This window comes from Macrosteles quadrilineatus, unplaced genomic scaffold (assembly GCF_028750875.1).
Source record: "Macrosteles quadrilineatus isolate MER2022 unplaced genomic scaffold, UCM_ALF_1.0 Scaffold_1__1_contigs__length_201487025, whole genome shotgun sequence".
Lineage (NCBI taxonomy): Eukaryota > Metazoa > Arthropoda > Insecta > Hemiptera > Cicadellidae > Macrosteles > Macrosteles quadrilineatus.
The window spans coordinates 129,384,144-129,401,240 of NW_026542594.1; the positions used below are offsets into that span (position 1 = coordinate 129,384,144).

Consider the following 17,097-nt stretch of genomic DNA (forward strand, 5'->3'; position numbering starts at 1 on the left):
CGATCTTTTTACAATTTCGCCAATAAAAAATGACTACTTGATAAAAAGATAACAAAACCTCAAAAAGTGGTCATAAACAAACGCACAAGGGCAATTGAACTAAATGCAGAATATTTCGTGATCAGCGATAGCTTGAATTCCCTGTGGACTTCTCCTAGAGACTGTCTTACAAAAAATCCTGACGCTTGTTTTTGTTATTACTGTACTTCTACTGGAGTTGGAGTGTCAACCTCGCTCAACTTAACGAACAAACGACAAACGACGAGACAGCAGTCAAGTCAACTCAACTTGACTGACTAAAAGACAAGACAAATGGACGAAAGTTAGGAATAGGGTTGTACAAATAAGTTATGGCGTTTATGTCCAGTAAAGTAAATGTAGGAATATCAGGGGTGCACAATTTTCCTGTTGATAGATTAGTGCGAGTTGGATATTACGAACTTCATAAGACTATAGGTCAAGGAAATTTTGCTGTTGTGAAACTAGCCACTCATGTTGTGACCAAGACCAAGGTATGCCTTAGACATTTTAGATAATAAGCACTCTAGCATATTAGTTTAACTTATCAGTAAGTTAATAATCTTCTTTGAACTAAAACTTGCAGAAAACCGACTCCACCATCCTGCCCAGATTTAATAATATGTTCTCCACTGATTTTTAAAATATTCTAACCCTAAATATTTTGTTTGACCAAGTAATTGTTGATTATCTTTTAATTTGTATTCTTCTGAACTCTTCTGATAAGTTATTATAATTTTTGGTAATTATTTACCCTATTTACACTGGGATTTGATGTAGCCTAATTTGTCTATGTCTACTTACAGTATTTTTAACGCTGAATCCAAAAATGCAATTAGTTTTGGTCGGAGAGATTCCTAAGTGGCCATACAGTTAAATAATGAATATTAAGCTTCAGTTTTGTTGATTTATTAACATATTTGTGGTATGGACGAGTCCAAGTTCTAGTGGCGACTAACACTAAAAGGAGTGGAAGGTTTGTGGAGCGGAAACAGCTGTCAGTTGTTTACATTCGATACTAAACAGACAAAACCACACACGACGCCATGAGAGCAAAATCAGAGTTACAATATGCAATAACTGGATTTTAAAAGAAAATGGACTTTGGTGATGTTTAGAAATAAAATAAATCAACTACGATACATAAACTATTAATCACATGAACATAAATTATAAAACAAAATAGAATTTATTCACACGTCAGTAATAGAAGCTTGGCCACTGCCGACATGATCATCGTCCTCATTCCAATCATCAACCATTGACTAATGCCTCAACGTCTGTTAATGAACGTGCCATAGTGCATAATCCCATAGTACATAACTTAATCCCATTGTGTCTAAAAGTGAAAACGTATCACAGTGCAATACAATGTATCAGCAACTAATAAAGAATGAAGAACAAATGTAAGGCTGCTTGGGAGGTAATATCTAAAGAAACTCTACCCACCACATCTACAAGAAAAATTACACTCAATCCAAATCAGTTAAATCATTTTTTTGTTGAGTCAGTCTCTGACATACAAAAGAACATACCTGATACTAACACCTTGGCACAAGATGTAGTTAAGTCATCACGACACAATGCACCTGTGTTTCATTGGGCAGCAGTAACAGCGGAGGAGGTCATTAAAACTGTTTCTAAAATTTCAAATTCCAGGAGTACGGATTTTTATTGGATTTCTAATTACTTACTCAAAGCATCGATTAATTATATATCCGAACCGTTGACGTTTGTCTTAAATCAATGTTTAGTTCTTGGGTATTTTCCTGATTTATTGAAAATTTCAAAAGTAGTACCTGTGTACAAAAAAGGTGACAGGTCTCTACCTCAGAATTATCGTCCAGTATCCATTGTACCAATATTTTCAAAAGTCTTTGAATCTCTTATTCATTCTCAACTTGTCAAACACTTTGAATTAAATGGTATTCTCAGTGATTGTCAACATGGTTTTAGGACAAAAAAATTTACAACGTCTGCCGTTTCTAGTCTAGTTAATGAAGTGCTAGTGTCTTTTGAAAATAAAGAGTCAATCTCTCTCAAGCTTTGTGATTTAAGCAAGGCTTTTGATTGCGTCAATCATAAAATCATTTTAAACAAACTTCGATATTATAATATCTCAGAGAGCTCCCTTCAGTTGCTGCAATCATATCTTTCCAATCGAACCCAATATGTTTCTGCAAATGGATGTCAGTCTTCAATACTAACCAACAATACCGGTGTTCCGCAGAGTTCTGTTCTTGGGCCATTTTTGTTCACTGTTTTCATTAATGACCTTCCATCTAACGTTGCCTCTAAGGTTGTCATATATGCAGATGACACAACCTTACTATCTTCACACAGGAACTTAATGTGTCTTGAGGAACAAATAAGTAGTGTCTTCAACACAGCTCAAAATTGGTTCTCTTCGAATAAGTTGCTATGTAACAGGGAGAAAACTCAAAGCTTGTTGCTTAGTTTGGCTCATGTTGAAGATTATCAAACTGTTAAGTTGCTGGGATTTTTTATTGACAACAAATTGAATTGGAAGTCTCATGTTGAGTATGTGAACAGAAAAATTTCAAGAGTTTCTTATCTCATGTGGAAGCTTAGGGATTTTGTGAGTTTTGAATATCTAAGGGTGGCTTACTATGCTTTTTGTCAGTCCCATCTTTCGTATGGCATTACTCTTTGGGGTCATTCAGGTTTTGTGTATGACATACTTACAACACAGAAAAATATCATTAGAACAATATTTAGAACAAGTGACACTGAACATTGTAAACCACTTTTTATAAAACTCAAAGTGGTGAATGACTGTTATTAATCTTTACATTTACCACATTCTCATTTATACCAAACTACATATTACAGATTTCAATAATAGAAAAACATTCCATAGCCACAACACAAGAGGAAAAAACAAATTTGACCTTCCCCAGCACCGCTTAGCAAAAACAGGAAACTGCTTTAAAATTAACTACGTGAGATTTTTCAATAAACTGCCTGACACTGCCCGATTTGTGACTATGAAACAATTTAAAATTAAAATATCTGAGTGGCTTATTGCCAATCCTTTTTATAAAATAGAACATTTTTTATCATGTCCTGTTACTATTGATTTTAAGATTTAATTCATGTTATTGACTGTTATTGTTATTATTGTTCACCACCTCTATGTACCGTTACTGTTAATTTAACATTTGTAATTATTGTTAGAATGTAATGTATTTATTTATTTAATTTATTGACTATGCCAATGTCTGTATATGTATGGATCAAAGGCAATAAAGATTCTTGATTCTTGATTCTTGATGTTGTAACATAATCTAATCTAACCTAACCCAACCCAAACTTAATATTAATGTTTAAATCACATTTTATGTCAGAAAAGGCATGTGAGGAAGATAGGTCGGACTTTATGCGGATTCGTGACTATATTAAGTCCTTTGAAGTGAGGTTAGATTAGGAAGGTAAAGGTTAGGTTCATTATAACCTAACCTTTAACTTAAGTTACCTAACTTACCTAGTCCGACCTACCTTCCTCACATGCCTAAATAAGAACTGATTATTTGGTTTCAAAACGAATTGATTTGATTTCATTCCGCATTAGATCAAGTATAAACAGTTGTTTGCTCTTCTCACTCAGTCCTCACTCCTCACTCTTCACTCAGTACGGACCCATCCACGCCATATTACCATTACCTTCAGTACCGCTCAATTATCCTTAGATTCGTAATCCTAACCTTCGTTTTACGGCCACTTAGGAATCTCTCCGACAAAAACTGATTGCATTTTTGGATTCAGCGTTAAAAATACTGTAAGTAGACATATAAAAATTACATCATATCCCAGTGTAAATACGGTAAATATTTGCCTAATTTTTATTGATTGAGGAACATTTGTTCATTTATTTTTAAAAAGGCCTTGGTTATGAATAAGTTACTTTAGTGTGTCTGTATGTTTATAGCGCAAGTTATTCATTTAAGTTACTTAATGAAAAAAAATATGAGTTCTCACCTAACTTGATGTTATAGGGTAGCCTATTCATGTTACATGACTTATGATAACGTATCACCAAACAATCGGAAAAGGCCTAAATCTGAACTTACTGTACTTTTCTTTTAAACCTTCCTAAACCATTCCTACGATCCCAATAAACAATAAAATACCTTTATAACATATTTTGAGGTGCCTAAAACACTGCTAATTGCGAAAATAAAATATACAGAACTACTTTTCAAGGCACGGAGCAAATGGCACCCAAAGGAACAAGGAACGGAGTGATATAGGGAACGGTGACTACTTAGGCTACAGTAGGCCTACTCATATTTTTATGTGTAACCAGCTGATCATCAATTTAATTTATTATGATTGTTTATGACATGTCAATGTTTTGATTCAAAAAATGAAACTGTTCTCAACTTACAAAACCTAACCAAACTTGCTGTATGGTTTCATTAATCAGTTTCATAAGGGAATAGGCATATGGGGAAGTCGGGCCGGGCTTTAGGGAATTTGTGACTACATTTTTTTGATCAGTAGGAGAAGTGTCGGGGTGCATGATGTTAGTAAAGGCAGGGACAAACATAGTGAATATCTCCACTTATTTCCAATCCTTAGGAAACACAAGTCTCGGTTTATGGATTACACAAGAATGTTGAACATTGTGTTAAACATCCTCTTGCAGCGTGTCTTTGTGTTAAAATTAGATTAAGTTAAAGCATTGACTATTAGATACTGAAGTGTAACTTAGGTGGATACCTAAGTGAAAGTTTCACAGGTTAAAGGCAATCGGGTTGTTTATTGATGTTACACTGATCACGTTGTTTTTTATCTTTTGGAATAAATTATTAAAGAACAAGCCAATTTGCTTGTCGCCGTGCTTGGCTTGTCGTTTAAGTAGGTATAAATAGGGCCTACATTGACTTTACTATTATTATTTCTTGTTCTCCATTAAAGTGAGCTCACATAACTTAGTGTAGAAACATACAGACAGTGTAGCGCAACTAGTGCAGCGTAGCGTACCTAGTCCAATACACACAGAGAGCGTAGCGTAGCGCATTATAGGTTGTAGACGGTCTTAAAAAGGTACCGGTACATCAGTAGGCTACCTATAGGGAATGGCTCTGTCGAAGACGGCTCTTATTAGTCTTGCCGAAAATAAAGGTGGCAGTTTTTGATCAGTAGGAGAAGTGTCGGGGTGCATGATGTTAGTAAAGGCAGGGACAAACATAGTGAATATCTCCACTTATTTCCAATCCTTAGGAAACACAAGTCTCGGTTTATGGATTACACAAGAATGTTGAACATTGTGTTAAACATCCTCTTGCAGCAGCGTGTCTTTGTGTTAAAAGTACATCCAATATACAAAGGTGACTGCAACACAACGTGCTTACCGACAAGTGCACCTAGGCAGTGGTCGAATTGCCACATACTTTGATATTCATCGGCAAACACGAAACACAACCCATTCTTCAGCAGAAGACTACGACTTTACATAGCTAGATAACTTAATGCATAATTGAACTAATGCTGTGCATACTTTCGGAACAATATTTGATATGCTTTGCCTGGATATTTTAAACAAATACATTAGGCCTAGAGAATAATAAGAATACCCACTCGTCAAAAACTCAAGGGAACTAATCTATCTTTTGCCCTAATTGGTTCTCGACCAAAACATATTATTTTTTTAAATTTCAGGACCTATTAATGTTATCAGAAATTCTAAATCAGAGTTCGGCATCCGAGTGAAGTTGGATAATAGGCAACCAGCTACCAAGTTCAATCTTAAATGCTGTACACTATATTCATATCTTCATCTTAAACTGTCTCTGTCACCACCGACGACGGCGTTGATAGCTGTAAAACAACAGCTTTGAAACAACAGTAAAAGTTGAGCAAGTAAAAGCCGACGCCTACGCACATCCATCTTCACTGGAAAAACCTAAAAACTAAGTTTAGAGCGAACACCATATTTTGTCCGTCGAACAGCTTAAATAATGTTCAGCGAACATTCACCAAATAATTTTTCTTAGATCTGCGTACAAACGTAGCCTACATGTTCGTTGGGAACGTTCGCCAAGTGTGGACGCAGCTTTAATCAATATAAGTTTAAGTTATTTTTGCCTAAACGGGATTAGTTCTTAATTTGTAATTTAAATGTTTGAAAGTTTGAAGATATATTAAAACAGAAGGAATATGGATTGTAAAGGAAAAAAAAATTTTGGATATAGCCTACAGTGGAACCTTGATAAGAAGACCCTCGATAACAAGTCGCCCTTGATTACAAGTGTCATTTTCAAATCCCCTTAAAATTATTGTACCCCTAATCACATGTTATTACAAACCTCGATAAGAAGACAACCTTGATAACAAGTCTTATTTTACAATCCCTATGAGAGTCTTATTAGCCTATCAAGGTTCTACTGTATTGCGATATTTACAATCGAATAAAATAATCGATATATCAATAGTTTTAATAATCTAATGAATGTGAGACATTAACTTAAGTGCAGCCGGTCAGTGTTCATATTTCGTTATTATCGCAGACGGATATATCCGTCCACCTTATGTTTTTTGTGGGCCTAAGACAGATTTATACGACAAATAATATTTTATTTTTTTCATAACTTTTGTACAAAAATTAGTCCAGTGCAAGGAAAAATCTTTTTATGATCAATGAATTATTTGTTGTAAAAACAATTCAAAAACAATAACTTGTTGACCTGAACGTGTAAGTCAGGATAAACTTGAATTAGTTTGCTAACCAGTAAGATGAGGTTAGATGTGTAGATGTTTAACAACAAAAGATTATATTCTATTCTATTGGCAAGTTAGGCCTGATAGTTTTATTTTATAGCTTGGTTGTTACTCACTTAATGCATTTTCCTGTTTCTTTTATAAGAAATTTACTGTAGCTTTGTTAAACTTAAGAAAACAGTTTTGACAACGTCTATTGTAATATTCCTATTAATTAACCCTTTGATTGCTATGCAACAATAGCCTATATCGTTGTTTCCTGAAGTCTTATTATAAACGATTATGAGAGGAAGTAGCTAAAAACTACTTATTTGAAAAAAGTTGCAAAACGGCTGTTAGTAACCTGCATGTTAAAGGAACTTTATTATGTATTTTTTGCAACATTTTGTGGTTTTTCTTGTGACGAGACTGATAGCATGTAGGCCTAATTGTTGAATGGTCAAATAAATTCTTGATTCTTGATAACCACATATCACATACTTCTAACTACATACTAGTTCAAAGATTCACCCAATCTGATGATTCGAGGTGTATGTCAAAACCAAGGATTATGAACACCTCGCTATGCCCCAGTGGTTGTAGTATATTGCTACAAACACACAGGTCAAACTAATTGCCACACAGGATGGGATTTGAACCTGAGCAGACGAATGCTCCAGGCCAAGTGACACTTGCCCTAGCCACCTCGGCTATCTGTGCTTGGAGACTATGGAGTAAAATCTGGTAGCCTATCCAAGCTGATGTCAACAGTTGCTAACAGAGGCCGCTAGCAAACAACCAGGTTGTTCAATACGCTACTAGGTAGTTGTCCTGAGGTCTGCATTAATGAAATTAATAGTTTGTTTATTTGCTTGTCATCTGGTTTTATATATTATTGTTTAATGTTTACTTTAAGTTTTGGTTTTTTGTTATTAAATAGGCCTACAATGAAAGAAGTGGCTCTAACAAAATGGGGTTTAATTTAATATATTTAAGGGCACAACAGTAGTAACACTAGTTGTTAGTCACAGACTGTTTTTGATGATACTTTTTAGATGAACCACAATAGTGATCATATGGTGTTGCTGAGGTTTTACTGACGAACAAGGTTTTTTATTCAATATTTCATTGTAAACAAGATGTCTTTTGATTTTATAAGCCTTTGGTTTCAAACAATTAGATTAAAACATTACAAATTTAAAAAAAACTTGGAAATTTACAACAAAACATATTTTCATTTAATGTTAACAGCAAATACCAAGACTTTTCATTGGTACCGGTATATCTTTTATCATTGACTTGTTCAAAATGAACCTTATTAATAAAACTGAGAACAAAACAGTTACAATTCAACAACAGGTAATCAAATTAAAGTCCTACAAGATATAAATAATTGGCCTAGTACTCAAAGGGTTAACGTCAAATAAAGATCTCGAACCTACTTCAAGGACTAGCTAAATAATTAAGCTAGTCGTAAAAGTGAAATGAAACCTTATATATTAAGGCGCTGTTGTAATAATGTAGTCGCCTCCATAGTCACTCTTTGAACAACTTTAAAGATAAAAAGAGCCAAGAGGAGATTGTGTATTCCTTCGAGATCCAGTACTGAACCGTGATCTATCACGATCCTATTGACATCACAAGTTTATTCTGCATTGATCTCAAAGCCTTCAGAGCTTTTAAGGAGAAATTATACGCAAAAAATAATTTTAATAATTTTTTTATTTCGGTTTCTAATAAAGCCTGTTACTTCCTGAACAAAATGACACCTTATTAGTGATGTAAAATACCCGGGTATTTAAAACTCAGGGTAAATACCCAAAACCCATAAAAACCCGGATATTTTGGGTATTTATAAAATCGATTGAAATTCATTTATATTTACCCCTAAATATGTTATTGTTATCATTACATGATAAATTAGGATAGTCTATAACACCTTTTACAGAAACTTGAAGCTTTGCTAGTACTTTTTATTTAATAATTTAGCACTTTTTTTTAATAATACATACAGTTTCTAAATAAGCATGGGGTTTCGTGTCTTAAATCGAGTAACATCAGTTAAATTTAACTTACTAAAAATAGTATATTAAAAAAGGCTGTGGCCATTTCAATTTTTATCATTTTATAAATTTATAACCAATTAAATAACATAAACAAAACTATTTTAATTTATAAACATCCAGGAATTGTTGGGTATTTATAACGCAAAAAAAAAACAGTTGAACTTGCCATGAATAGTTTTATTAGCAATAAATTATTGTGTATAACATTTTAGAATACTCCAAATTCCTAAGGCCTGATTGACATAGGCAGAATACTAAAAGTAATTAAGGGTGCGCTTTACCTCAGCTCGGAAATCTCAACTCGGGCTTCAGTAGCTATGTTTCACCATTGGACAGTGCCGCGAGAAGCGCTTGAAGACGTTTCCAAGATTACTGTTTTAGAATTAACAAATAATGATAGCTACGAACTAAACGGCTTATAGTAGTAAAAAGACCAATCTATAGTTCTGCGTTTTTCAAGTTTTCAAAAACGTTTTTTTATAAGTTAAGGCTAGTTGAAAAGACCCTTTTTTCTTGTACTACAACTCAAGTTTTTAATGTGTGTATTTAAAATAATTGAAATGTAGAAACCATGAACTATAGACAATTTCATCCACTTTAATATGAGACCTTAACTTTGATTCTACCTTCAATATAGCAGGTGAAAACAGAAATCTTGCAAACCCTTGCATTCGGTTGCGTGTCAGGGGTAAAGCGCGCCCTTAACTTTTCTTGGTTACCGCTTAGTTGGAAACAATAATACATTTGGATAAACCTACAAAAAAATGTATCTCCTGTTTTTTGGTCTAACTGAATATAATTTTGAAAGATTTATTGTGCTATAGATTCAAATGTTTTGTATCACAAGTTTATGAAATTAGTTTTTTTTTCATACCACCAACAAAGGATCTAGAACAAAAATATTATTAAATCCTGCCATCCTACTGATTGAATTTTAATAATTTTCTTATGTTGTTTACACATAGACCACTACTAGGTTAAATTTTCCTGTCTTTCTAAATAATAATTATTACTTTACAAATTATTTTTTGTCTCTTTTAATAAAATAAATTCATCTATCTATGATAGAAATTAAAAAAATCATAAGTAGTCAGGAGCAGTGCAACTATGTGACCAGGGTTTTTATGCCGATAATGCTTTATGCTGAGACCTGGGTACTTATGGCGATTATACCCAGGGGTAAAATGCTAGTAGTGACCATATGAAATTTTGTTTAACACATTTTGTCATCATTTTACTATCCTTACAGAGTAATAATAGGAAAAAATATCTCAATCTTCTCTAACTTTAATAAAAATTATAAATACCCAGTTTTTGGGTATTTACCCAGGCCTGTTTTTGGGTAATAGAGTCCCGCAAACTCGGCGTAATGTGGACTGGAAGGGTGCCAAGTTTGTGAAATGACAGGTTATCGGGAACTAGGGTTAAAAATAAGGACAATACAATTTTTAAGCTTTTTAACCTCCCTTTTTTTATATTACAAGTCAGTATAAGGTCATCAGATATAGTACAAAAAATCCTGTGTTGTGAATGATTTTACTTGAGCTGGCTTGAGTCCATGTTTAACTCGGACTCAAAATATTATTCTTTTTCTGATCCAGGTGATGGCCGAGTTATCCAGACTGCCGGGTTATCGAGTGCTGAGTTTGCGGGACTCTACTGTAATAAGTAAACTAGTAATCTCGACTTTTAAACCATGAAATTTTCAGAGAATATATTTGAAGCTATTTCACAGAAGTGGTACCTAATTCAATAATACACTTCATAAGAAAAATTTTACTGCCATTTATTCACACGAAAAAGTGAAATTTAAGGTATATTTAAAAGCATTAATATTTAGACATTAATATTAATTGTACATGTACAAATCGAGGCTCTTCTCACGAGTCTCCAAAGAAAAGCCTATGCAAATTATTTTACTGCTTGATTTTTTTTTGATAGATTAGAAAAATAAACGGTATCAGCATTCTGACACATACTTTCTCCCATAAGTTTGTCAACAACCTTTATCATGTGTAAGCGGTGAGAGTAAATATACGGAAATGGGATTTGTACAATTTTGTTCAGAACTTAAAGGAATATAACATGTTAAATTTTTATCAAAATCGTTCGGGCCATTTTTGGGAAAATCCGATTTTTCTGTTATTTAATGGGGGTTTTATGGGAAAATGACATAATTTACAAAAACTTTTGAACCGTAATTTTTACAGAAATGGGATTTGTACCATTTTGTTCAGAATATAAAGGACTATAACATACTAAATTTTTATCAAAATCGTTTCGGCCATTTTTGGGAAAATCCTATTTTTCTGTTTTTTATGGGGTTTTATGGGAAAATCCCTATTAAAAATAAAAATTTCTAAAAAATTAAAAAAACTATCAAAATTGTTAGGACTATATTAACATACTATGTTAAATCAAAACGTATTTTTTCTAAAATCATATTTTTCGTTATTTTATGGGGTTTTAATGGGAAAATAACATATTTGACCATAACTTTTGAACCGTAATTTTTACAGATATGGGATTTGTACCATTTTATTCAGAACTTAAAGGGCTACAACATACTAAATTTTTATCAAAATCGTTCGGGCCATTTTTGAGAAAATCTGATTTTTCCGGTTTTTTATGGGTTTTTATGGGAAAATCCCCATTAAAAATCAAAATTCCAAAAAAATGAAAAAAACGCCTGGAGATACTATAGATTAGAACCTACATACCAAATTTCATCGAAATCGGACCACAGGTGTAGTCTCTAGCTCTGTACACATCCAGACACACAGACACACACACACACACACACACACACACACACACACACACACAGACATCACTTCGAAAACCACTTTTTTGGGTCCAGGGGGACCCAAAACGAATATATCCACTCAAAACTCAAACTCGAAAATTTTGACGAAAACAATACTTTCTCCATATACTATGGTATAGGGGGAGAAAGTAATAAGAATGTTTTGATTCATCTTTCAGTTTTTTTTTTACAATACATGTTTGACTGCTTGAAATTTGTTTGGATGAGGCCTGAAATTATTGATGTTACCAAACAAGGACATCAAGGATGACCAGGATACTTTAGGCAAATTAGCCTAGGCGAATTATTTTACTGCTAGATTTTTTAGGATAGAGTAGGAAGATAACAATGTTAACATGTTTTAATTCATCTTGGAATCCATCTGTCAGTTACTTTATTACCGTACGTGGGACGGGCCAAGAGCTATTTATTTATTTTAATATGAAAACAACATCCTTCAATTGACGTCCTTGAAAATGTTGACATTCTTCGAGTCGCTTGAAAATCCTGTTGAATACGCTTTCAAGCATTTCTTGAGGAATCGCTTGAACCTCTTTGGCGATTCTCTGCCAGAGTTTGAGCAGACCCTGGGCTGACTTTGAAAAATCTTATACAGTAGAGTCCCACAAACTCGGCACTCGATAACCCGACAGTCTGTATAACTGTGATTTTCATAGCCTAAGAAAGCCAAAACGAGTCTTATCTCAATTTCTGTCTGTATGACTGTTTGTCTGTCCATTCTGTGATTACGTCTGTAACGCAAAAAGGCCATTTTACGCGGCCTACTCCTAGAAAACTAGAGTACCGATCAAGGTTCTAATCATTTTTCTGTATTTATTGGATTGGTGAGAGTGTCTTTGGCTATAAAAACATGGCCTCACTTCTTTGAAAACAAAATAACGAACCATCAAAAACCTAATTTTGTTCGATTTTTGTCAAATTTTCTCCCAATGTTTATTATTACATTTGATGAAATAACCAGAATCAGAATCAGAATGTTTTATTGCCATAATCTATTCTATATATAATTCAGTTTTTAAAATCTTTGTACAACTAAATCTAGAGTTCTACTGGACCAATTTTATTAATTAATGGGTCGTTGGAAAGCTTAAATCGTGTAGATTTGCAAATAATTATGAAAGTTGGTTTTCATTATGGTTTATGGCGAAAAAAAATGTTTTCCATAAGAAATACATTGAAAACGGCGTTTTCACACTTTTTATTTGGGTGAGACTTTTGGCTGCCTTTTTTGAGTGTTTCCAAGAAGTGTATGGTATCAATTTGTAGGAAATTTTATTCTCTTTCAGAATATCTCCTTCCACTTTAGTCGATTTCCTCACAATTTAAAAGTTATTTGCAAAAAATCTAAGCAACCTCCGAATTTATAGTATAATGTAAACAAAATGAGTTAAGGATATTTTTGTTAAACTTTGTACAACAAAATCTAGACTTCTACTGGACCGATTTTGTTAATTAATGAGTCATTAGAAAGCCCAACTCATGTAGATTTGCAAATAATTATGAAAGTGTGATTTTATTAAATCTTTGTGGTAAAAAAGTAAAAATAACAAAAATACATTAAAAACTGCTTTTTTCAAGCTTCTGTTTGTAGCCAGCAGCTTTTGGCTGCTTTTATTAAGCATTTTCAAGAAATGCATAGTAGTTATTTGTAGTAAATTTCATTCTCTTTTAGAAAATTATATCCACTTTGGTCGATTCCCCCTCCATTTAAAAGTTATTAGCAATAATCTAAGTGATCTCCAAATTTTTAGTGGTGAGAAAATACTGAATTGGATATATTTTTGTTAAACTTTGTACAACTAAATCTAGACTTCTACTGGTGGGTCGTTGGAAAGCCTAATTTGTGTAGATTTGCAAATAATTATGAAAGTTTGATTTTTTTTTTAGATTTACTAGGTGAAACCCAAGTCTGACAGTTGCTGTTGAGGTTGCAAGCAAGACCGTTTGACTATAAATCGATGATAAATAACTCAATTTTTTGAAAAAGTGGGGTTGTTCGTGATTTAGCAGTGTGCTTTAGGTACTTCCGATCTTAATAGCCAACAATTCAAATGGAAGCTGGTATTTCACTGATTGTTCTTAGGTAAAATTAAATAGAATAACGTAATTAGAATTGAGTAAATATATCTATCAACTAAATATTCCCTCAGACCATGCTTAAATTTTTTTAAATCATGTTCGCCCTTGATTGTATTAGGAAGAGAATTAAAAAGACGGATGCACATGGAGAATGATTGGTTTTTATGGAAGGTGGTACGAGATAGTGGAATATGTAGGTCAAAGCTCCACCTGAGATTGTAGCTGTGGTGAGATGACCCTCTAATATGAAACATTGTTGCATTTTTTTTAAGAAGGTCAAAGATTCAAAAATGAAAATTGATGGGAAGGTCAGCATATTATTTCTACAAAAAACAGATCTACAAGACTCCATATTATAGGTTGAAGATTAATCTGATGGTTCTTTTTTGCAGTTTGAATATTTTCTTAGTTTGCAGTTTGTCGTTACCCCAAACGGGCATACAATATGTAAGAAACAAGACTGTAATAAGCTGTCAGAAGGATGTGTCTGTCTTGATAACAGGAGAGCCTACTAAAGAAAATTATAGATATTAACTAAGAAAAAAGTGGACTTGGTTTTCACATTGATTTACTCACTCAACTCATTTGTATTTACATTTTAAAGTAAAAACTAAAACATTTTAATAATTAGAAACATATGATTCAAATACAGGATTGATGGTAAAGTCTAACCATTCTCCGCCCCTTGAGATACCCTGTATCTCAAGATCAGTCCGTCGGAATCACAATCAGTTTTGAGATTGATCGTTTGATTATTCCACTTGTCGTTTTTAAGGTGACCACACGTACTATTCCATCAGTTCCTGGATGTACTTGTTCTACTCTGGCACTCCAGTGTTCCACTTACATGGAGGAATATTTTCTTCCTTGACGATGACTAGATCTCCGACCTTTAAATTCTTTGTTACCTCCATCCACTTGCTTCTTTGTTGTAAATTATTTAAATATTCTAGGGACCACCTCTTCCAGAAATGTTGATTCATTTGTGGTACAAGTATCCATCTTTTTACGTGATTAATTTTATCACCAGTTAAATCTTGGTTAGGAACTGAAGTTAAAGGAGCAAAAATAAGAAAATGCCCAGGTGTATTTAAGTATCTTGGGTCATTAGACATAGGGGATAGTGGTCTTGAATTAAGGCAAGCTTCGATTTCAACCAGTAAAGTGGAAAGTTCTTCGAAGTTTAACACTTGATCGCCCATTACTCGAGTTAGGTGAATCTTCATAGATTTAATTGCTGACTCCCACAATCCACCAAAGTGTGGAGATGATGGAGGAATGAAGTGCCAGTTGATACTTCGTTCTTGAGAAAATCTCGAAATTGAATCTGACTTGACAATTTCATGGTGTAGTTGGTTATAGGCACCTTTAAAATTGGTTGTGTTGTCAGAATACACGTCGTTAGAAAATCCTCTTCGACCAACAAATCGTTTGAAAGCGCTCAAAAAGGCATCTGAAGTTAAATCGGAAACTAACTCAATGTAGTAATAGGACCGGCAAAGTCGATTCCTGTTTTACTAAAGGCTCTTCCAACATTAACTCTGGAGATTGGTAAATTACCCATTATATTGGAAGCTGTTGACGATTTGTGCCTGATACATGTTGTACAACTCCGAATAACTGACTTGGTGTTAATAATCCAATATTTTTGTAGTATTACATTCTGAACCGATTGAGTGCCAGCATGTAGATGTCTGATGTGTTCATTTCTAATCAGAAGTTTTGAAAAATGATGCTTTCCTGGCAATAACAATTGATGTTTCATGTCAAACGGTATATTTGCATTTGCCAATCTGCCTTCAACTCGCAAAAGACCCTCCTCGTCCAAAAGTGGAAATAGATTTTTCAGTTTACTCTTGTTTTTGACATGTCCATGTTTTTTCAGTTGCTTTATTTCATCCTGAAAACATTCTTCCTGGATAAGTTTGACAATTGTTTTTGTAGACTTCTCAATTTCACTGCTGTTTAAAGACTCATTTTCTCTTTCTTCTGCAGGTTTTCTTGTGTTATTTGTAAATCTCAAGATATAAGCAACGATACATATAATCTTGAAATAGCTTGAGAAGTTTATCAATTTCTTAAGCAAAGTTGACTTTCCTTGGGAAAACAAAATTTGAGTGGATGGTTTTCGTAACTCTGGGATTTCTTTTACTTACATTATAAAATGTGAAAGTTTGAGTGTTTGTTTGTTTGAAGTTCAATCACACATTAACTACTGGACAGATTGGGCTGAATTTTGGCATTATGATAGCTAACATTCCCGATTAACATATAGGCATATTCTTATCTCCAAAATCCTTACGGGCTCTGCCCCAGTGGCTCTGTAGTTTCCCATGTTAACCTAATGAGTAATCATATTTAAAGGGAATTAAAGAAGTCTGTCAGCTGTTTCAACTAAAAAAGTTAGTTCTATGATATATGCACAAAAACATTAAAAATTTATAAGATTTACCAACAGGGTGCAGCACTATAATTTTTTTGTGTCATTTGCATGAGAACAGCTAATTTGAACCAAGCAGCAACAAAAAACTGTAAAACGCAATGAGAACTGTCAAAGTAGGATTGTTTACAGTTATGTTTATGTTTTAATTTTAAGAATAATTTAGAGGACCCATGCTGCTCCGCAGCGTTAAAATAAATATAATATCGGAGAAATAATCAAATTCATAATTTTTGATTGAGTAATACAGTATCTTGAGCTTAACTGATTCAAACGATCAATATCTCAAATTAAAGCTTATAATTTACTGATTATTTTGAGCCCAAAACATAAAAAAAAACCTGAACAATACTGGAGCAATACTGGTTGTGGTATTTTTATACATAGAAATACCTTATGAAAAATAACTTTTATGTTTGTTTTGTCACCATGTTTAATTGAAACTAGTCCGATTTGAAAAACTAATAGCTTAAATGAAAGCCGATATTACACTGAAGGATCTTAGACCAAAATATATATGATTATATTATTATATAACTGGTGAAATACATCTTAGATTGAAGTAAGAGTTCTAAAAAGAATCAAATTATGTTTTTTGGTCGAGTATTTCTCGTAGGTAAATATATGCCGATGCTTGATGGTAAATCTGTGCATGCATACCTTCAATTTGAGAGCTCAATCATGAAAATCGGCTGGATAGAAGAGCCAAACGAACTCGGAAAAGAGAAACCACATTTAACTCCCATAAGCAATACATGGGGAGCAAATGTCGTTTATGTATAAGCCTAGTGGGATTATAGATGAATATATGCCGATACTTGATGGCAAATCTGTGTGTGCATACCTTAAATTTTTGACCTCAATCATGAAAATCGGTCAGGTAGAAGAGCCAAACGAACTCGGAAAGAAAAACCAAATTTTTTTAATATATAAGATTTGTGATA

At 33.4% G+C, this 17,097-nt stretch overlaps 1 protein-coding gene across 2 annotated transcripts in view; it reads left to right on the forward strand.

Annotated features, from left to right (window-relative positions):
- Window positions 1–262: 262 nt before the first annotated feature.
- Window positions 263–17,097, forward strand: part of LOC128984853 (serine/threonine-protein kinase SIK3-like) — a 280,801-nt gene continuing 263,966 nt past the window's right edge. For both annotated transcript variants that reach the window (XM_054404224.1, XM_054404232.1), the window contains exon 1: window positions 263–512. In XM_054404224.1, the coding sequence (XP_054260199.1) occupies window positions 351–512 (162 nt within the window). In that variant the 5' untranslated portion in view covers window positions 263–350. The remainder of the gene's footprint in view (window positions 513–17,097) is intronic.